Source organism: Larus michahellis, chromosome 2, assembly GCF_964199755.1.
Source record: "Larus michahellis chromosome 2, bLarMic1.1, whole genome shotgun sequence".
NCBI lineage: Eukaryota > Metazoa > Chordata > Aves > Charadriiformes > Laridae > Larus > Larus michahellis.
Window position 1 is genome coordinate 18,139,838 of NC_133897.1, and position 23,191 is coordinate 18,163,028.

The following is a 23,191-nucleotide window of genomic DNA, read 5'->3' on the forward strand; positions in this document are numbered from 1 at the left end:
TGCCACAGCACTCATACTTCCATTCCCAAAACATGATACCTTGCCCCAAAACCAAGTCGTTATTTCCAGCACACCAAGCTCAGGATTTTTCACTGTGCCCAGAAAATAAGTCTCCCCGTGGCCTACTCCATCCCTGACCATCCTGCAGGAAAGCTTGGATGAGGAATATCTCACCATGGCTGGTTGAGTTTTTTCCTTTCTGGTTTCAATGACATAATTAGGAAAGCACAAATGACATGGCTTTTTCAGAAAGCGTGCTCCTTCCCTCTTTGCTGGCACATGTGGAGCAGTCCTCCACACTACATTTGTGTCAGAGATTTACTTCATTTGTGTTGAAAGAAGGGGTTGTCAGAAATGTGGAAATGGAAACTGTGCCAGGGTCCTACCTTAATCCTTAAAACTACACAGCTGCCTCAGACTCCCTCAGCACAGATTGCTTAAAAACGCAGTGGTATGCAATGACTTCCCACCAGCAACCAGCGGGGACTGGCAGATAGTATGTCAGGAGATACCCTCTGCTTATAAAGCATGTTTCTTCCAGAACATCCCCAAAGCCCAGTACAAAAAACAGCCAAAATGATTAACTCTCGTGGTAGTTGATTAAAAGACCTGTGCCTTCTCAGCTGTGGTGCGGGTGACAATCCTGAATAGAAACGCATATGCAAACTCTAAAGGAAGCGAAATAAATGGCAATTGATTCTCTATAAATTGGGAAACACGTAATTCTGTCACGAGCCCCCACGGCTCTTATCACAATATTAAACTTCACTGGACCATTACCAAGAACAATCCTACAGCTGATGCAGAAAGCACAATAACTCGTTCACAAGCTTCTCGTTTCTTCCAAACTTAACAATTAAGCCTGGGATTCTTCAGGGGAATATAATGGCGCTGAGCTCCCCTTTGCCACAGAAACGCTCTTATGTATTACCAACGAGCGAAGGTTACAAACCGGGTCTGAACATGGCAGACGTGGGAAGCAGAGCAAGCTGGCCAGAATGAGTCAGTGAATTTGCACACCCAGCATTAACACTCGTGAAAGTATCCCCGTTGGAAAAAATCACACTTACTTCAACAGATAATTTTCCCTGGGCAGGAGGCTGCGTGCTGCGGACAGAGCGTTATACTGCAGGAGTCCAGCAGATCTCAACACACGAGACCTTCTCTTCTACTGGCTCTCTCTTAAACAGTGCCCTTAACAGAAAAGTGTTAGGAAATACTAGCCATATCCCTATGGAAATCATCAGATACCATCTTGTTTGACCCCTCAAGAACAGAGGAAAGGAACAGAAATGAACCGTATTTCTCAATTTCTCAATCAGAAAGCGTTCATTTATACAAAGTGCTGCCCTACCGCGTGCTGGATTCCTGCTCCAGTGCATTAAATAACGTGCGAGACTTGTTCGGCATCCAAAATTGAAGCCATCAAGTTCTACAGATGTTGGAAGTTCATTTATAATCATCCAGAAACGACAAGGAAAGAGCTGCAGGCAGCAATAAAGTATCCCGGCATACGTTATCACTTCAGAACTAAGGAAAAATAACAGTAATGGTTAATTAAAAAAATCCACCATAGCTGGGGCAGCGCTTCCCAGCTCTTTACTTCCAGTATCTCATTGTAAAGAGCAACCCCAGCCTTCCTTGCTGCAGCCTAAGCCGCTTATTCCTTGTACTACCTGCCAAGGACACAGAACACATTTTTCTTCTCACAACAGCCCTCCAAGTATTTGGAGATTTGCATCTTGCATGTTGCCCTCTTTCCCCCTTAGGCTTCCCCTGCTTTTTCAGACCTCTCTGGCAGGTCACGTTTTGGAGATCATTGTCCTTGTTCTCCTCCAGACTCTTTCCAAACTGCAGCCTACAAACACAGACATCACACTACACCTCAGGCCCTCCTTGCCTGATGTCGCGTGTCTTGCAGACTGGAGCGGGGTTTATACCTCCGAATTTGCTGCTGTTCTGCAACAGCAACACACTGGGACGTACCCTGAAAATCTCTCCATAAAGAAGCAGCTAATCTCCGTTGCAAACACAAAGACTATTCCAGAGGATGTTCCTGAATAATTATCTAGGTAAAGCAGTCCAAATTTCTTTGTAGAAGGAGACTCCTTTGGCTAGAGAGGGAGTCTGGGAAGACCAGCACCACGAGGCAAGCCATGTTTGACAGATGCACCACCAGTGACCACACTCAGCTCGTGATACACAGGATGGTCTCTCAGACAACCTGCAATGTACTTTGCAGGCTGCTCCCCCAGCAGCTGCTCCCCAGCCGTGTTCCTGTGGTGGGCTCACCCCCCTGAATGTCCACATTTGTTCTTTTCAATGATGAGTTTCATCCTGTGTTTCCCCAGAAACCTACTTTTCACTTTCTGTACACTCCTACCTTGTGGAAGAAGATATCACATTTTAGCCAGTATCACCTCTTACTGCTTTTACTTTTGTTCGTCCATGCTGGAACCACTTCTTTTGGTATTCTTAGCACTTTATTATTATTATTATTTAAAGGAATTACTGGTTCTGCTTAACTCCTTTTTCCTTCAGGCTTCCTCCCTAAAATTACCTACTAATTCTGATTTTACTCAAGACTTTTGTCTTTAGTTCGTTCTTCTTTCACTTTGTATTCCTGAACGGTTCATACATTACCTTTCATCTTCACAGTCAGCCTAGTTTGTTCTACTGGTTAGACTCAAACCTAGAATTTCTTTTTTGATTACTTTTTATATATATAAAGAAGCTGGAAAAAAAAATTTCCATGTCATTCATATAGGTAGTGAAACTCATTATGTCAGCAAGTGCTGGAATTTCTCACCACTCTGCATCCCACTCGTCCTTTCCCAGGAGACGTGCAGACGATTATAGCCCTCCATGACCATCACGCTCTGTGCTTTGGGTGGCACTTCTAGTTGCCAAAAGGCAACCTGGTCCACCTGATTTTCCTGGTATGGCAGCCTGCAGAAACACATACAGCCATAGCACTTCTTCTTCCCCCTTTTGTCATCGCTGATAGAGCCAGGAACCCCTGTGAAAGCAGCAGAGGGGCTCCCACCCTTTTACCCTTCTTTGGTGTAATAGCCACAAGTTGCACAGCGGTTAAGGCGTGTGGTGTCTCCTTACGCACCTACAATGTTCGATCCTCACTTGGTGTTTGGGAAACAATCTAATCCATCTTCCCTGCTGAGGAGCAGGTACAGCCACCAAAGCAGTGACTGCTTTCTCCTGGCAGAGCAGCGTTTCCTCTCGCATTAGTGATATTGCTGCAAACCTACCACTTCCTAGCTTTTGCCTTTGGACACCTCTACACCCACCCTATCTGGGTCTTTGGGATGATGGACCTGTCTCCATCTGACCTTTCCTGGCTCTGGCACTTTGCTTCTACAGAAATTTCCCCAGCACTGCTCTCCACACTGGAGGATGTCGTTCCCCTCACCCGCACCAGCAGAAAAACATGAAGTTCAGCCCTTGGTAATCCAGGCCAGGATCCATGTTTGTGGTGACCATGTGGGCCTGGCCCTCACAGCTGCAGGTGAAGGAGGATTTCAGCTTCGGCAGCTCTGCATTTCATTGTCCCTGCCTTGCAGGCTGTGACCCAGCCATTAGCCACACGAAACTCCCCCTTGTTGCCTCCTATTCACTGGCAGCTGCTGGGGCGGAGGGTTCACAGGCCCTCTCTCAGCCTGGCTGTGTCCTGCTGTCTTATTAGGTTGCAAAAAGAGGGCAGAGATGTTACTTCTCATTAAACTGATGCAGCTGGAGAAGCAGCAGCAGATGGCTCTGGCTGGAGGTATTATATGGCTGTGCTGGGATTCCCTATAAACTCAGCTCAGTCAGACCAGTTTCGTCATGATCTGGAAAGATTAAAAGAGAAAGGGTTTTAAAGCAGGTGAAGAGGAGGAGCACCAGAGCCACAGCAAAAACCCGTCATCCGTTTCTGAACGAGGGTGTTGCTTCTGGCTGCTGGCGCAGCTTGGCTCACAAGAGAAACGGGGCTAACTGCACCCATTCTAGGGACCAGCTCTTTCCACTACAAGACTGCCTTGGCAGAAAGAGAGCTGAGATTCACTCAGGCACCTGCATATGGGTAAGAGAAGACCAGCATTTCAGAGAGACATTTTTTTCCCCCAGCATGCACACCATCGGTTTTGTTAGCTGTTAGTAAGTGTGTTAGGCATTAAAAATGCTAACATTCAAAAGGAGGCAGGTAAAAGTTTTCACCTGTGTTATTTTAGCTATTTTTCTTATCCGGTTGAACACATATTGTCTATTTTCAGTATCTCTGAAAACTTAATGAGGTTGGTTGAACATTATGGAAGAGACGGTAACTATGTCCCTCTGTTTCTTTACCGTCAGTTATTCAGACAGCTCATGTTTTGACCTACTCGAAGCCACCAAATTTCTCCAATCTCAGAAGCACCGGGTGAAGATCAAGGTTATATCTCCCTGGCCCAAATGTGGACAGGTGGCCAAGTGTCAAGCTTACCAAAACAGGGACGTTTCCAAACCGTGTTCATCATTTGATGCTTTAAAATCATCGCCAAAGAAACAGGAATAAATGACTCAAGTATGTGTCTCAATGTCATCTCAACATTGAAAGAAGTGTTCCTACTTATTTAAGTCAAGAGACTTCTGTCCATGTCAAGTCTCCACACTTTTTGATGTCTCCAGAAACTTTTTTTTTTTTTTTGACTTGAACATACCACTGAAAATATCTTGTAATGGGCACCTGCACTTCACCATGGTACCCGACGCTGCTGTTCTGGTACCTCTGCTGCAGGACCGGGGACCTCAGAAGTGCTGAGCTCTCAGAGGGTGGGATTGCTGGGGGATGGGGATGGGATAGGAAGGTGAAAGGAGTTTGTGGAGATGTCACCAATGGGTAACTTAGATAAAGCTACACGGGCATGTGGGGTCATCATGCTTAGATTAGGAAATCTACGCCAAAATTCACAACTTAGGTGCATGTTCCTGCTGTTCCCTTGGAGGCGCAAATGATAGAGGGAATTTAGAAAAGCTAATTCATCTAATGGGCTAAGTTGTTGCAGGTACTGGCTCAAACTGAATAATAATCAAGCTAAGATACCTGCTTATCACAGTAGCTTCCTCCTTCCTTCCCCAGCGCTTTTAGTGGCTGTCAGTGCAGCTTGTTTTACAGTGGACTGGGCTGTGCAGACTGAGGGTCCCAAATCCTTTTTGTGACTCAGAAGCAACTATTTCCTATTCTCTACGAAAATTACGAGGACCATTCCAAAACTTCCTCCCAAGTCTAGGTGCATTTTCACTCAGCCTCAGCACACTGTTGGCACAACCCAAAGCCACAGAAGACCCTCAATACCCTTTCAGCAGCTATGGCATGGCTACGTTTGACCCATGAATGAACAGGTAATGGACAGGATCTCCACCCAGGAAAATACTTTGTTAATGCTAGACATGGGTTTATGGCACAGAGGAGGTATTTTGGCAGAGACGAGCCTGTGTCCAAGCAGATTTGGGAAGCCAAGCATACAGGAGCCAAGTCTCAGTTCTCACACTAAAATCAATCAATTAGACTTCCTAATCATCGCGTTGCAACATTCTGGTTGAAGCTGCCAAGCTGGGCTGGTCAACAGATTTTGTTTTCCCTCCAATCAATACACGCTGGGACTAGCAAAACAGGCTACAACATCCCACCTCGTCTGGGAGCTGCCAGGGCCTCTTCCTCTGTGAAGACAGATAGATGCAAAATCAGGCCAGAGAGCAGAGTGAAGAGAATGGGCAGTCACAGCATTCTCATCCTTTTTTCTGAATTTCCTGCCTCCTGAATTGCTAAGGCCTGAAATAAAATAAACTTATGCAGCCCTATAAGAAGCGAGGGAGACTTAGACAGAAATGCAGAGGAGAGCTAGTGTCATGGAGCAACAAGCAGTGCTAAATGAGAAGAAACGTCCAAGAAAACAGTCGCCTAGCAAGGTCCAAGAGGACAGTCCCACTTTATACCCAGTATGGACATTCATCAAAAACACTGTCCACAGCACGTATTAACCTTTCTTCAAGAAACGAGGTATCCCCACATACCTGCTTTTCTCTATGAATGGAAGCACCTTGTGAAAACGTCTTTCTGGGAGTCATTCAGCCCACAGCCCCCCTTTTCTCATCAGCTTTGCGCTGTGAAAGCACCTCCAGCAAGTGCCAGCAGGAGCCAGGGTCTCACCCGGAGAGCCCGAACGCTGCCACGCTCTACCACCGAGACTTCAATTCCCTACTCCACAGAATGCCTCTAGCACAGGCCATTTACCACTGTTTAAGGCATTATTGTGTGAATTATCACTGCAAGCATCAATTAAAAAAAAATGAAACAAATTAGATTGCAAAATGATGCCTGTGGAAGAAAAAGGAAGGAGAGGTTTTCTTTCTTAGGCAGTGTTTCTCTGAGTAGAGCTCTTATTCAAAAAACATTTGGAAGAAAGCAGCTTTGGAGCCTGGCCCTGCAGGGTCCCAAACACCATCACCTCTCCTCGAAGCTGAGCAATAAGCCATAGCGTTAGTATGTAGCACGGTGATCAAAAAGTATTCCTCTGTCCCTAGATACCCGCAACCTCACGATATATCCTCCTGCGGTCAGAAACTACCGGCTTCACCTTGCTGTTTTTTGGCATGGCACCTCTGTAATGAAAGAGGCTGCAGCTGTGCCCGAGCCTTTGGCTTAGCCATGCTGGAAGCAGGGGGTTAACACGTCGGAGTAACCACAGCCCTTCGACTTCCCCTCGCAGCCAAAGGCAGAACCTGCCAAGTGCTGCCTTCCAATAAAATGCAACTCACACAATCTGTAAGCGTAATAAAATAGCTGTTAACAATTCTGTAACTCTCTCTGTTTGAGCTTGTAAAAGCCTGAAGGTCAGCTGGAAGTCAAGCTGCATTTCTTTGGGAGAAGGGCAGGTCAGTCCCGGGTGACGGGTTCCTGTCCTTTCCCCTCGTCCTCTGGAGTTTCTGAAGGGGAAGCTCTGCGCCTGGCGGGGTTTTTCTGCCTTACTCCCACTACAGGAGAGCAAACGGACCAGAAGGGTGTGTGACCAGAGGGGAGCGGATACCGAAGGACCCTGCTGTTAAGTGCTGCTCAGATCCGCCTTCCGTCAGTGGTGACACTGAGTGAACATCTCATTTTGGTGGCTTGGGAGAAAAAAGCTGATGGTTTCCCTTCTCTGGGCACGATGCTGGAGGCTCTCAAGACCCTGGAGTGAAACGAGAAGCAAGTTCAAACCCTGTCCCTCCAGGTAGGAGCAAGTCTTAAAATCTCATGGTAACCTCTGGGCTCTCCGGGGTTTAGGGCTGGGTACGCAAACCCAGGCACAGCACTTCTGTGCAGCCCGTGTGTGGAAATGCAAGGCCACCAACCAAGGCAACAAAGCAGCTCTGCCACGTACAAAAGCGGGGAAGCAGGATGGATGTGGCGAGGCAGAGCAAGGGGAGGGGAGGCAGAAAAAATTCATCACCGTTCTCTCGTCACAAGACACTCCATTTCTAGTTTGGCAAACCAAGTGAATTTATTTGTCGTCTCCAGGGTCAAAAGCCTCCTCGTTTAATCACGGAGACTCGGAGGGACAGAACGTGTCAACACTTTGAGTAAAAACAACCAACATGAAAACAATGTTTTCCCCAGTCATTTCCCAACTGTGTCCCCAAGTACATCAGATTCTTGAAAGAAGCATCATCCAGACAGAGCAGACAGAGGGCCAGCAGCGCCGCCGGGGCAGCCCTGATGAAATCAGCAGTCGTTGCAAAACGGCGTAATGCGCTCCAGTCAATTAGCAGGAGTAAGGATAAAGCCTACGCAGGCTGGATCCTTCTATTGTTTTAGCAAATGCTATGTTATTATATTTTTACTATATTTTATGTTAAAATTCTGTTTATTTTTGCTCAGAAAGGAGTGAATCAAGGGGAGGGGGGGCGGGGAAGGTGCACTAACTTGCAAAACTAATTCAAACACAGGCTTTCAGATCAAGCATTTTTTACAGGATGATACAGGAGTACCCAGAGCCCTGCTCCTTCCTAACAGGATTTTGCTTGCTGTCTTTTTTCAGCTGAGGCCAGGGTCTCTGTGGGCAGATTTGGATGAGCGCTGTGAGGAGGAAAGGTGAGGCTGAACACCAGCGGCAGGCAGAGCATCACCCTTCCCTCCAGGTGCTGTGAGTCCACGTGGACAGAGGAAATTCTGAGGTGTAGACACACCTGCAACACTCACACACACAAAGTACTGACTTTTAAATATTTTTTTTATTTTTATTTTTAAGAAGCACCCTTTAGAAATCCCATTCCCCAAACCATCTTTTGCAGAAAGGGTACAACAGCAGCTCAGATAACAGTAAGACGCATGAGTAGCACAAAAAAAATAATCCTGAAACACATTCAGTTTTTCACCCAGCCTTATGTTTTCAGCTCAGCTTTAATCAGGAAAAAGTCTGGGTTCCCTGGGGCTTTGCTTACAAGAAACCAGCTGTAGCACTGGAGGAAGATGGAGCTTTTCCAGAGGGAGCTGGTGGGGTTTGTGTCTGGTGAAGGACTGCAGAAGTTCAAACAACTGGCCTCAAAACGGGCCTCTGCGTGGTCTCTTCTGGGAAATACCACCAAAATACGATTAAGGTGTGGGTGGTGAAGAGAAGAGGGAACTGCACATTAGCCCAGAAGACAACCCCCTGGGATGTCCCAAACAAGAGCTGGCATGCCTGGGGAGAGCTGCTGCCCCCCCTCTGGGCCGGTCCCTGGGCAAGCGCTGACCCCCAGCAGCACCCACCACCCTGGGGCACCCACCGCCCTCCCCGCTGGCTTCTGCCTAATGGGGGACGATTCTGGGGCTCCCGAGATGTGTTGGGCGCAGAGCACTGAGGGCGGTTTCTGTCTCCCAGAGCTGACGGTGCAAGGGCTGACAGTGACTCAGGGGAGAAGGAGCTTTCCTTAAAGACCACCCTACGTGAATCTGCTGAGCGCTCGACGAGGGATTTAACCAGAGGCGGGGAATAAGGGAATTGCCCTTAGACAACCCTTGGGTTTTATGAGAGACTGACCACAGGAGGCGAAGGGCAGCAGGGAAACAAAATTAGGCAGAGGAAGATGGGGCCATGACAGTCAAAACTTCAGCATGAAGATCGTAAGACTGCAGGGGATGACAAAATCCTACCTGGAAAAAGAGAAATTGCATGACCGAAACATTACAGCAAGAGACTTCTGGCACAGGGTATCACATGGCCTGAAGAGGGGACAGGATTCGTGACCAAAGATGAAGATTCCCTATGGCAGGGCATATTAAGGACCTTAAGAGATGTAAAAGCGGGGGTGGGAAGAAAAAACAAGCCTCAAATACTAAAAAGGAAGAGCAACACTTCAAATAAAATGGCCTGGATGGTTCAAAATGGACAAAATTAGCAAATGGGTTTCTCAGTTCAGGGAAGCCTCTTTAAAGCCACTGCAGCCTGCTTCTGCATTGATTAAAATGCATTAATAATCTCTGAGTTGTAGATTAATATTGAAAAGCAGATTCAGTTAGAACTCTTTGCAGAATTCACAAATGTCCTGTCACTCATCCCAGGACATTCCACAGAATGGAAAAGCACACAGAAAAGACGGTGTTTAATGAAACTGAATCCAATTTCATTGAAAACTTCCAAGCCTGTGCAGAATTCAAGTGTGTTACAAAACGAACAGGCAAATCTGATTTTATTTTTAACTTTTTCCTCCCCTCAGGAAAAGTTATAGATTCTCACAGCTTCTTCTGAATTTAGGGATTTTAGGATACACTGTTTATTAAGACATTTCTCATTTACGTACGCTTTGCTTGATGCATACAAAAAAGACCAAGGCATTACAAAAGTACATCACAACTACGTTAGATTCCCACGTAGAAATTCTCTGCCTTTAATAACTCTATGTAAGTGAATTAATCCCTCATGCTCTAAAGAGAAACTCTCACAACCATGAAGAGATAAAAAATATGAGGTTATATTAATATTTCTTCTTGTCATGCAGGGAAGCCATTAGTGAAAAAATGTGTTTAACAAAATTTCCCTTGTGAAAACTCTTGTAATAATCTAAATCCCACCAGAGTTGAGAAAGGCAGTTCAAAAGACTAGAACGTTGTTAAAAATATGAGATTTTTTTAAAATGACTATTTAAGAAGTTAATGGCAGGTTTCTTTTAGGTGGTCCTCATCGAAAACTATGTATAACTGCTTAAGCCCGAAATAGGTTTAAGCCTCCACATCTCGATGTCTTCATACCAGATCCTCCAAAATCTAGTGCCCGTGGCTGGGCACACTGGCTGTGAGCAGAAGTTACTCTTGTGATATGAATAGCGTATCTAAAAATAGTAGTAGCTATTTGTGTCAATGCGTGATAATGGCAACCTGTTTCCAGACTACAAAATGCTGAATAATCAATCCATAGCATGCCTGAAGCAAAGGCTCTCACCACACACTGTCCTGGGATGATGTTTATCATCCCATTCTCCACTGCACAAGGCAGGTTTGTGTAAAACTCAGATCACTATTACGCTTTACCAATGCCATGAATATCAGTCATGTGAAACTGCAAAAACACCTAGCAAATTCCCATTAACCCGCTACCAAAATGTTGCCTTCTGTTCAATAAACTATTCCAATTTATACCTCTAATCCCAAGTAGCTTGGAACAACTGGTGCATTTCAGATAAAAAAAAAAAAATCCATCAGAAATCTACACCTAACATATAAACTCCACTTAATCTTACGTGGGTGAAGGATGATCAGTGCTGAAACTGGGCACTAGGAAATTAAACAAGTTCAAATGTATTAACAATTAAGGCTGTGCATTTTAGCCAGGAGAAAAATACAGAGATTTAGGGTCTTATACCAAAGATTATTCTAGGTGGGATACCAGAGGCCCAAAACTGGTAACATTTTTTTTTTTTTAAGTAAAAGGAACCCAGTTTCCAGAGGAACAGGGATCTGGCCAAGCGCTGCCAAAATTAGATCTGAGTTGTCCATAATAACGGTGCTCGATGCCGTTCAGGTGAGCACTGACCCCCCGCTGTGCTTTTCTGAGCCCTCACTTCAGTGCGTCTTCTGCTCCAACCCTCCAGGGCTGGATCCCTTCCAGGTGCCAGAGAGATTCCTGCACCTTGGAGCTTTCTCAGCTACTACAGCGCTAAAAACTCCAATAGAGTAAAGAAGTGCCGGCTGAAGCAGAGGCTTTTCGCCAGCCCACGCGCTAGTCTGGCTCTGCTGAGCCAGGGGCGGCGCTGGACTGGCTCGGATGCTCTGTTGTCCCCTGCGCAGGCACCAAACACAGCTTCAGTCACCACAGGAGTGAGACAGATTGTCTGGAGAGAGAGAGAAAACACACACAGAGAAACAACCTGCATTATCTCCCCGTGCACCGGCGCAAGGCCGATGTTTGCCAAGCACCCGAGCGGCCCCTGGAGCCGTGGGAGATGCCCAGCCTGGCAGGCGCCCGGGACCCGCAGTGAGGACACGTGCTTGGTCCCGTGGGGGAGCCTGCAAAATCCTCATGGAACAATCCAAACTCGTCAGATGGCAGATGAGGACAGCCGAGCTGCTTTTTCCTCATTCTCAAGAGAGGTTTGATGTCTAAAGAAACCATCCAGGGCAAGAATAGCGGCTCGGTGTTAGTTTAGCAAGGAGTAACAGTTGAAGAGGAATAGCATCTCCTTGGAGACACTCCTCCATTCGTATTCCAAACCTATTAAAGAGGCACTCTTTGCTTTGGGATGGGTGCTTTTTTTTTAAATATATTATTGAGAGCATGGTTGATAATTAGACCTTTACCCATGCTTAGTTGAAAATATGGCAATTTGGTTGTTAGGTCAGGATGTTGTTCAGCTGCACAGCACGTAAACATTCAGAGATGAATTTTTCAGATGAAAGCACACATTCATCCAAACCTCAGAAAAACATACCTAACTTGGAGCAGTCTCCGTGCCCCCAGCCCTTCTCTCCGCACGGGTAGCTGGGAGTTTTAGGAGCAGGCAATCTTCACCTTTTGAGCTTGCTGCTGCCCCAAGGCTTACTCCGACCTGCCCTTCAATGCCAGAAGGTGCCCGCCCTGCCCTTGCTTGTCCCCTCGGTGTGACCCTCTCCAGCCTGTGGAGTCGGCAGACATTTACCAGGCAGGTTTCTGCTGGGGCTTCGCTCCCTGAACTGCTTCAGGCCTGGCAAAAAGGGCTCAGCGGGGACACACCACCGGGAGCAGGGAAGCTATAAGGAAGGGTCTGTTCTTTTTGCAGGGAGCTCGATGTCAGTTCTCCCACAGTGTGAAGCCTCACACCGAGAACTTCTTTCAATTAAACCACCTTAAGAGTCCTTAAAGATCTTGTGCCATCACTATGTGTTACACATACGCGCTCTGCACAGACCCCCACCCCCACCACATCTCTAACTGTTCAGGTGAAGGGATGCCAGGGGACAGGAGAACAAAATACACAACAAATTAATTATTTTATTTTTTAATTATGAAATTGGGATACTACCCTAGGTCAAAGTGAACTCTGAGAATTTTTATCCTGAAAAAAGAATAGTATCAAGGGGTTCAGTTATCCTTGCTTCTACTGGCAATGTTACTGCAAGCAGAAAGGCAGCTTTATTTAGCAAGTGAAGATGGGGACATGGTGTCAGTGGTTTAATAGCTTTCCCATTTGAAAAAAAAAACGAAAAAAACGACTTACTGTCAAATTGAATCCCTGTCAAGAAGAAAAAGTTCAATTAAACCTTTCAAAATGTGGAAGAAAGAAAAAGCCTTTACTCCGAGGATGCAGAGCAGCAGCTAAAGGAACCTGAATGGAGCTGACGGACATCAGAGCCCCTTGGCACCATCAAGTAGTCCAGACTTGCTGACAACACATTCACCTTCTGTAGCACCATCTGCCACCGGCTTCGGTCACTTTGCCAAATAACCCTTCCCAGTACACAAGCTTTCTGCTGCTAACGAGGACGCATCTAGCAGAAGAACAGGAACCCCAGTCAAACTCCGACAGCATCCCAATTACACTGAAAAAAAGATCCAATCACAGATTTTTGGACAGAGAAGCATGTACGATCTTGACAGCAAACCTGCCAGGCCAGGCAGGAGAAGGAAGCTGTTCGGAGCTCTGAAAGGCAACACGCTAACAGACCTCCATGTGCCAACTTAGAAATTAGGGAGGAAGAGAGGGAGAGAATCAATTTAAGTGACTTGCACCATTCTAGCTACTGGTGCAGATGGCTGCGACAGTATTATCCGTAATTAATTGGATGAATTTTCTTGTAACATGCAGTAAAAGGGAAGAGGAGCACAACATTCTGAGCTTCACTATACTAACGCACGCTTCTCACCCAGCCCAAATTCTGAGATTTCAAACTGGAGGGAAGGGACTCATCTTCGAGCATGGCGCTGCATGCAGAAGTTGACGGCATCCCTTTGCACACGCTCTCTGGCACGTTTGACTAACAGAAGGTGACAAAATACTGTCCCGTGTATTGAGTAACTGCTGGAAAGAGGTGGTTGTTCAGGCCACATTTGCAAACCTGGTGGGCCATGTCTGGTATATGACGCCATGTACTACAGCTGCCATACGACCCAGCTGCTCCAGGTAGGACCTGCCCGGGATGCAACAACATTTGCCAGGATGTTTCTAGTTCCCATGGGAGACAAAACCTGAAATTCACTCTCTATAAAGTCCTTGGTCAGATGGGTTAGTGTCTTTATTAGGGAGGAGAAAAGTGCTTCTTGACTTCCAGATCCTCAGCTAGCTGGAGCCCTCACTGGTATAAAGTCTACATCAGCCCTTTCCCTCAGACAGGATCTTCAAACAAAATGCCATAGTTGGGAAATACAGAAATCTGTAGCAAGGAGCATTTTCTAGGAACAATTCCAGCCAAATTAGTACAGCAGCAGCAACACAGGCATCCAGGAAGGTCAGATGAATAGAGCTGGCACCTACAGCTATGAAAGACTGAATCCTTCCAAACGCCTGTTGTAGAAGACCAAAGAGACAGAAGACAGATGAACTCAACAGATATCCGAAAAAAAGTGATGTGTAACTGGAATCCAAAACCGTATCACAGCTGAAAACAACTTTCTTTGCAAAAGAAGTCAACATATCTATGGATCTCAGTTGCAAATGAAAGCTTTTGCTTGACTAACTGCAAAAGAAAAGAAGTGCCGAAGAAGTTAGGCTAGGCAAAGAAACAAATTCCTCTACATCAAAGCTCCGATTCCTACAAAATAATATAAAATAAATAAGAAACCCAAAACAAAACAGAAAAGAAACCCCCACAGTTTCAGTGAACTGTGGGGCTGTTTACTGAATCAGTAAACGTGGGCAGAAGAGCAGTGTTAATGTCAATGAGATGGCACTTTAGCTCAGAATATTCCTCTGCAGGAAACTTTCAAAAGTCAAGGCAGTATTTTTAAAACATCCAGAATTGCCTGATTATCATCGTACGTCTGTAAATGAGATTGTGTTTTGGTGAGGACAGAGTATTTTCCTAGGAACAGCAATAGCGATGATGTATTCACAAAAACATCCAGCTTTTAATTCCAAGAATGGGCTTGAAATTTAACTACATACGCAGCAGCCAAATGTTAATTTAGGGTGAGAGTGACTGCCCCGATGCACCCCCGACTCACGAGTACCCCATATTGGGGTATTGGCCACTGCAGCCAAACTCACAGCAACAAAGGACTCTGCTTTGGCAAGTCCTCAGGATGTCACCATAGGCAAGGCGACACTGGTACGAAAGGGTGACAGGAAGGTATGGCCGCCTTTGGCCCAGTGAGTTAGGAGACATGCCATAACTACCCAGTATTTTCTCATGTGTCTTTGGGGATACTCCTGCAATAAGGCTGCTCCAAAAAGGAAGGAAATGTTTTTAATTCTCTCCAGCCTCAATTATACACCCTTTCTAAATACGTTTTTAACTGCAACAGTAAGACAGCATCGGTGTCCACCAAAAGAGAAGATCCTCCCCCCAAAAGAGACACAATTAATAAAACAAGTCTGAAAAGGAAACACTACGTCACTGCAAGAGATCGGTCTAAGCAGGGAAAGTTGACCAAGTTGAGCATTTGGCCACAGGATCTTTCTTAGGATCAAAGCCAGTGAAAAAAAAATGCGTACCTTCAAAGAGGGCCTTCATAATTATAATAATAATAATAAAAAAAAAAGGTGGTGCAATTATAAAAGCATCAAACATGGGAGTCCCTTTGATCAGTCATGTGGTTTTATAACTTACATTAAGCCACTCCTTCTGCTGAAGTTCTTGAGTGTGTCACCAAAGATGATAAAATACTATTCCAATTGGACTGTTTGCAGTATGGTTGTATAGGCTCAGGCAATCTTCTAAGGCGTTCTAAAGACCGTTCCTCTGTTATACTAAATGGTTGCTTGCTTAGCGAATGCGTAACAGGAAAATCAAGAGCAACATATGCAACAACAGCTCTTTCATCAATTTCTCATCACTATTCCTTGACCACCCCTATCAAGTAATTAATATAGAAAACATATCCCACAACTCCACTAAACACTTTCTGAACACCTGCCCAGGAAGAAAACAAGATTTGTCCCAGGGGAAATTCACTTGATTTGACTTGCAGGTGTAGAATGATCCAATAAAGCCCCTTTCATTAAACAATGTCAACTACATTTGAAAGGATAACACCAGCTTCAGGACAGATAATGACTGATAAGCTGGTAATCTAGTAACAGGTCTCAGTGCACCTGCCCATTTCTTTGTTCTCCAGCTTCAGATAGAGATTTGATAGGAAGGAGACAAAACTGGGGTTTGTTTTTTTTTTCTTCCCCTCCAGCAATATACAGAGGGCCAGATTCTGCATGTCACTGAAGAGGGGCTCCAGATCACACCGTAAGGCCAAAACTGCATTTCTATCTCAGTGAAGCCATTTTGAAGGACTTTAACCCAGATTCTGCCATTTGGTTGGCATGTACTTTAAAGCAGCGCCTGCTGCACTCTTCCCCAACTTGCCTGACGCTAGTGATGTTTGGCAAGGTGTCACTCCTCCCCTAACAGCAGCTCCAGGCTTTGGAAAGGTGTGGAGGACAGCGGGGAGGAAAGCTATCGCATGGTGAGCAAACAGAGAAGCCAAGAAGCTTTCAGTGTGCCACTTGAGCCAAAGTAGCCTTTACTGCATTGCTTCGGGAGGACATCGCCTGAAGAGAGTGCGTGCCTCCCTGTGAGGTATGTATATGTATGCATGGATTTTTAAGGGGTACAAAGTAGCATGTCAATCCCTGTTATCTGTCCCCATTCATCCATTACCAAAGTTTTCATGTGATAGAAGAGACCAGTACTCTTTAGGCTGGAAGAGAAACTCTTCCATAAAACAACGAATAATAAGATCAACAGGCAGCAGTGAGGCAAATAAGAAAAAAATCATTCAAACCACAGCTTAAAAAAATAATCCAAAGTAATTTTCTACAGAACAAAATTAACCTGTGAAGCTCATTGATAGAGGATGTTATAGAGGGCAACATACGAATCAAAAGGCAACAAAATAAGCTCATGGGAAATAGGCCCAGCATGTCTATTACGACAAAAGCAACCCCCGCCTCATCAAGTAACTAAATGCAGAATACCAGGGCTAAGGACAGCCAGTGGTGAAAGATCACCTGTACATCCATCCGCTTCACGTGCTATTTCCCTACGCTTGGGCAACCTCAAGAGAACGAGCGCTACAAGAAACAGGAGGTTAGGCAAATACGAGAGTCTCAGGAAGCCGCCTGTCACTTGGCCTCGGTCCCTAAAAATGCAGAAACAGCGTATGTTAAAATGAATTCATTCATGATTATTCTATTGTCATTTTCTGAGCAAAACTAAACACTTGCATGATACGAAACACAACAGCACGTATTGGGTTAAAAAGCGAGGAACGATTACAAGTTAATCTATGCCGATTTCTCATTTGTTGTTGTTAGTTAAGGTATTTCAACTTGCTCCATTTGCAGTACTTTGTTAGGACAGGGCGTTCAGCTTCCACTGATGAAAAACTGATTTTAAAAATCAGTCTGAGCCCCCGCTCAACATGAGACGAGGCAAAATTAAAATGAAGTAATGTTTCTGGTGCTGATAGTATTTTGTAGGAAAAAAACCACGTAGCATCACATGTTAACACCTTTATCATTAACTTTTTTTAATCACCTCCAATCTTTCTTACTTAACAGACTACTGTAACATATACACCTCTGCAAATATTAAACTAGTACTGCCATCGCTATTTTTGTTGATGTTTTTAAGCAAAGAAAAAGCCACGTTTATTTTGTAGTAGCAATAGTTTCTTTTTTATTTTTAATATACTTTAGGAAACAATATACAAAGCTGAGCTTTGCCACCATTTTCAAACGGTGGGTTGCTCCAATTACACAAATTCAGCGTTTTGTGATGGTTAAGAACAGCAGTCAGCACCAGACTTAAACAGTTAGCTACAACACAAACATCCTTCGAAATGAAATGTCATAATATCAAGACAGGTAAACCAGGAGTTAACATATGACAACTGTTGGGGAGGTGTCTTAAATCATTCTTGTTGAATTTTATATTTCATTAAATATTTTATACACATTTTCCTGTTTACAAGTTTTAAACAAAACCTCCCTTGAGGAATTATTTAAGTACAAAAATGTTCAACAAGAACAGTTCTAATAAAGAGTCCCCAAACAGACCAAATTTTAATATGTGTTGACCAAAGGAAATGAAAACCAGTGTTTCTTTGTTTTAACATGTTTATTACAACAGATACAATTCACATCTGACTAGCTTTTTTTTTTTCTTCTTTCCCCTCCCACAACCATGTTAACATGTTCATTGGGCTATTTCCTTATATTTGAGCAAGTAATGTACTTTCAGCACACATGCCCAGCAGTACTAGAAGTCCATTCTTACAGGGTGCAAATGGAAATACGTTTCAATAATTTATACAAACAAGTGGGTTATGCTCAATCACTGCAATTTTAAGCTACTGTACACAGGAATGAAAAGATTATAGAAAAAGTGCCATAGCAACAGTGCCTTAAGAAAAGAGAAAATTAGAAGCATTAAAAAACTGATAAAATCAGATTTAGGATTTCACGGGGAAATGGAACACAGAAAATGAAAAACATTTCTCTGTAAAACAGAAATGGAGAAGCACTGCTCTCGATTCGGTGCAAGTGTGGAAACAGTTGTTTCATGGTATTTTGTACATTACCCAAATTGTTGCAGCCTTAGACACAGATCGCCTGGCGCTTGCATTGAATTTTAGGAAATGCAAGATTTCTGAATGATAAATTAACTAAAAAAAAAAAAAGAAAAGAAAAAAAAAAAGAAAGCTAATTTTGCAGACAGGTTTACATGTAAAAGGCTAGGTATTTAGCCACCTCAGCATTGATTAGTTTTGGATGTCTAAGCTCTGATACACATGGCTTCCCATGGCTTCACTCTACAAAACATATTTACAACGTGAAGAATACATCTACAAGAAATCTACATTTCAAGGGTTTTACAAATCATTCTTGTATCTTTCCCCTGAATTTGACTCCCTCCTGTCCCCTTCCCCATGTCAACTTTTTTTCTGCCCAGCTCAACGGTCCAAAGTCTACTCAAATGCAGCTCAAAAGTGTTAAGACTGGGCATCAGTTTAATAGTTCCTGTACTCAAAACCATGTGCAATTGTTTACAACTTTTCACACCATGAAGGAATTCTGATTCTTTAGCTTTTCAAGTTCTTTAATTTGTTGCCTCAAAAATAGTATCCTGCAAGAGAAAAGAAATAAATTAGTATAAATATTTCCACTATACAGACATTAAATAAGTATCTACAGAAGTACTTCTACAATTTCAGTGAAAGATACCAAGCTCCTTAGCTCTATTAATAACATTCAGATATTTTAAAATTATTTTCCAATCTATTCCATCACCTATAAACACCGTGTGCAGATGCGCAGAGACCTGCCGTGTTTGATACCTTAGTTCAGAAAATTAAGTTGCTATATTTCATTATGACTGATACAAAATTATGTTTAAGCCTGCTCTTCATTTGAATTTAACTCCCAGAAAAAGCGGGACACTGGAAGAGTATGCTGAGTAACTGAATGTTCTGAAGAATGCTAGCATGCCTGTGTTATGCAGTTTTCTAGACTGTAAAACAACCCAAAGAGCTCATAAACTTTTTTAAACAAGAAGCTTTCTTCTAGTGCCACACTTTTTTCCTTGTATTTGGCTCTGTGGTAGTGGTAGTCTCTAGTTACGGTAAACTCTAATCTCAAAACATTCTATCATTAAAAGACATCTAAGGATTAAGTTGTAACTACACCTGGCTTAAAACCAAATTATATTGCTAGCAATTCCTTTATACATTTATTTTCTCCTTCGTCTACCGAACTGACATAAACAATTACTGTGATTCATGAACATTTGGCTTACGTAACTGTTTCGCATAATTTTTAATGAATATTTTGAAACAACTTTTCATGATGCTGAAGTGTAATGCAAGCTTGTGAATGAATCAAGAAAATATTTAGGGAAACTTGAAGTTTCACATACATACTCTACGCAGTCTGAAGCAACTTTAATTGATGCAAAAAAAGCATCCACTTCAGCAGATTTTTGTAAAACACTTTTCAAATACGTGCCCAGTTCAGTAAAAATTCATTTCCTACTGAAAAGTAAGTGTAAAACGATTAAGATAGACACACGGAAAAAAAAAATTAAACTTAAAAGGCGTGGGCATATAAAATTTACCCGTCAATAAAAAGTGCCTTTTCACATGCCGGCAGTTAAGTTTAAAACAATATACTTGCTTTTCCTAGAGATAAAGCTCCCTCTCAGAACAAATTTAAGTAGTTCTGGGCAAAAGTATTGAAATAATATCATCATTCGAGTGTATTGGTTTTGATAATCCCTTTTTTGATATTATTATTGGTTTTGATAATCCCTTAATTTCCCTTTGCGAAAGCCTCCCTCCACCAACTTGTTACTTATGCCACGTATTCCATATCTTTGGGATTGCAGCAAAAATAAAAAGATACATATTATCTTAGATTCAAAGTCATAATAATGATTATCCATTGATAGTTTAAGGATACATGGTGTACAAGAAACAAGGTGCTATTTAGTGAGCTGAACAATGGCATTTGACATGTTATTTCAGATCAAATGTGCACCTAGAGACAGAAGTGAAACCTTAGGAGATACAACCTATAAGAAACCAAGCAGTTTATTCAATATACTACGGAAATTGTAATTTATGTAATGCAGTTCTGAAATAAAATTTCAGAAAGAGGGGATATTTGTGATTCTTTATTAGGAAAGATTTACAAATATTTTATAGCCTACTTCTGACTAAAAGATTGTTTTACTAACTGTCAAAAAGCAAGAGTGTCTAAGATAAAACTAGCTATTTGAACAGCATGCAATGCTATTAAAGCAGCTTAAAATAGTAAATCAGAATCACTGTACTCAAACCGTAGCGTGACTTAATAGATGGGATAACATCACTCAGAAAGGAAACTGAATATGACAATAGATTCAGGATCATGACTACTGGTGAAAAGTTTCAGTATGTCTTGTAAGACTAAACTTTTCAGTCTTGCACAACAGTCTTCAGTAACGTGGCTGTTCAGAAGCAGAAGTCTACTTTGCTATAATCAACATCTCGCTAAAGAACCCCAAGATCTTCTCAGACGCTTCCTACCTAAGGAACAAACATTAATTTTTCCTTAGCTTGTGAGATCAATGACACCTGTTCAAACTTATTCTGGCTTGAGACCTAACAAATGTCTCGTGCAAACTGTAGTGATTAAGACCAGTATAAACCATGCAGATATGTACCTATGTGAACTGTGCACCATGTAGGGACAGATATTTCAGAAGTATGCTGAACTAGTGCAAGTTAATCGTTTTTTTCCTAATGCACTAATGCATCTGGAAAGATCCTTCTTTTCTATCTAAGTGAAAATACATACAGAAATTATGTATCTGGTTCTAGTTGCTGGAGACTAAGAGGTATCTGTGTGGGAAACAGGCAGAATAAAGACAATTTGCAAACCTAGCAAGCATTAGCATACTTACAAAGTCATCAGTAAATAGTAGCTCATGCAAAACAATGCTAGAACAGGAATTCTAATACCGCCTTGAAAATTACTGTGAAAACAAACACAGAGCACACACTTACCTTTGCTCACGCAAAGTTGCTTGAATTTCACATACTCGAACTAAAGACCTTAAATTCTTTAATTCAGTACAAATTTCTGACATATGGACACTTCCCATGTTATGGGCTTCCTCACGTAATCTTGATGCCTGCAATGGTTACACATAAAAGTTAGGATTTTGAATCATGCAGTTATCTGGAAACAACTGTCTGTAGCCAGAGGATTGCTGAATAAGGGTGTCTTGAAACAGCAAAGCACTCTAACTTCAAAAGGGAACATTAAGTCAGAAGTATGTTAAATTCTCTACAAAAGCCCATTTAGAATCAGAAATGAACGACGCTGGCTGCCAAGAGATTGTCTAACCCAGCCCCATGCTAAGGCAGGGATGTTTTAGATTTCCTTGATCCTAACAAATGTTCGCCCAACCAACTCGAAAGACAGTACATGACAGGGCTCCAAGTTTCCAAAGTCATTTGTTAAAGTAGTTAAAAGTCTCTGTCCACTACTTGAATCGCAGACATAAACTTCCCATCTAAATTAAGCCTTAGTGACAAATATAATCTAATACCATCTTCTTTCCAGCTACCTTATCCAGGGAAAAAAAAAAAACCCTTTGAAACCTTTTTCAGGTGTTCTCTTCCAGCTAAACTCCATTATTTTAATATCCCCATGTAGTCAGGTGGAGACAAGCAGAAGTGTAAATTTAAAAGGCATGACCTATCCCCAGTTTGTGTATTTCTTAAACTCTTGTCACTGAACTGGCTATATGACTCCAGAGAACTCCTCAACAGCACCAAGGAGGCTAGTATAATTACTCAGAGGTCCTGTGTATCACACTGGATAAGGAAAGCGGACTTCCTTCAAGTGGCACACTGAAAAAAAAAGTTGTTTCAAATAGATCCTTTCCTGCAGTATTACTGTTTAGCTCGGCTAGGATGGAGTTAATTTTCTTCATAGAAGTCCATACGGTGCTAGGTTTTGGATCTGTGACCAAAACCAATGTTTCAGCTCTTGAGCAGTGCTTACACAGCACCAAGGGTTTCTCCCCTTCTCACTGACCCTCCCCCACCAAAGAGACTGTGGGTGGACAAAAGGCAGGGACACCTGATCCAAACTGACCGTGGGGATATTCCAACACCATACAACGTTGTGCTTGGCAATAAAACTTGGGGACAGATTTCCAGGGACTGCCATTGCTCAGGGACTGGCTGGGCATTGGTTGGGTGGTGGCAAGCGACTGCTTTTGCGTCACCCCCTCCTCCCCTGGCCTTTTATTTATTAAGCTGTCCATATCTCAACCCATGAGTCTTCTCACTTTTGCCCTTCCAATTCTCTCCCCCATCCTACTGGGGGAGAGCGAGTGAGCTGCTAGGTGGTGCTTAGCTGCCTGCTGGAGTTAATCCATCTGCTCAAGTACTTGTATACTTTTGTTTTTCCTTCTGAAAAATAATAGTATTTAGCACAGGTCTTCATCAACTTCTGGCATTTCTCCAGGTCAAAGCAGCACTTTGTGTTCTAATTCCCTACAAGTTTTCTTTCCTGAAGTGTGCTGACATCCAGGAGTACCCTGGTCTCCAGTAGGATATCACTTCGCATGTCCTCCTTACGCAAGTCCTAAGCCTTGAGACTGATAGTAAATTATCAATAACAACTTTCAAAGTGCTTCCTTTTTTAAAGCTGACCAGTCACCCATCTTAAAGTAATCTCATTTAAAAGGCCTTACAATTGTTTCTGAATACAAGATTCTTGTTAAAAGGTGTTAACAGTCTTGCTGCAAATCAGGATATAACTTTTATTGCTTTCCCTTATTACCAAAGCCTGATACCAAACAAAACAAACAAACAAAAACCAAACCAAACCCCAAACCTGACAAAATTTCTTCCTTGAAAGGTCCATATTGACTATTATCATGGTTTTCTTTCTAGGTGTTTGTAAAATGGTAAATTCATAGTTTTTTTGTACTTAGATATTGTTCAATACTCAAAGTACCTCTACAATTACTGATCTGAGACCACCTACAATTCCGTTTCTCACACTCCTTAAAGATAAG

At 43.0% G+C, this 23,191-nt stretch overlaps 1 protein-coding gene across 3 annotated transcripts in view; it reads right to left on the reverse strand.

The window, feature by feature from the left end:
• Positions 1–16,119: 16,119 nt before the first annotated feature.
• WAC (WW domain containing adaptor with coiled-coil) overlaps positions 16,120–23,191 on the reverse strand; it is a 66,424-nt gene continuing 59,352 nt past the window's right edge. For all 3 annotated transcript variants that reach the window (XM_074574375.1, XM_074574374.1, XM_074574376.1), the window contains 2 exons: positions 21,162–21,289; positions 16,120–18,742 (listed from right to left, as the gene is read on the reverse strand). In XM_074574375.1, coding sequence (XP_074430476.1) covers positions 18,673–18,742; positions 21,162–21,289 — 198 coding nt within the window. In that variant the 3' untranslated portion in view covers positions 16,120–18,672. The remainder of the gene's footprint in view (positions 18,743–21,161; positions 21,290–23,191) is intronic.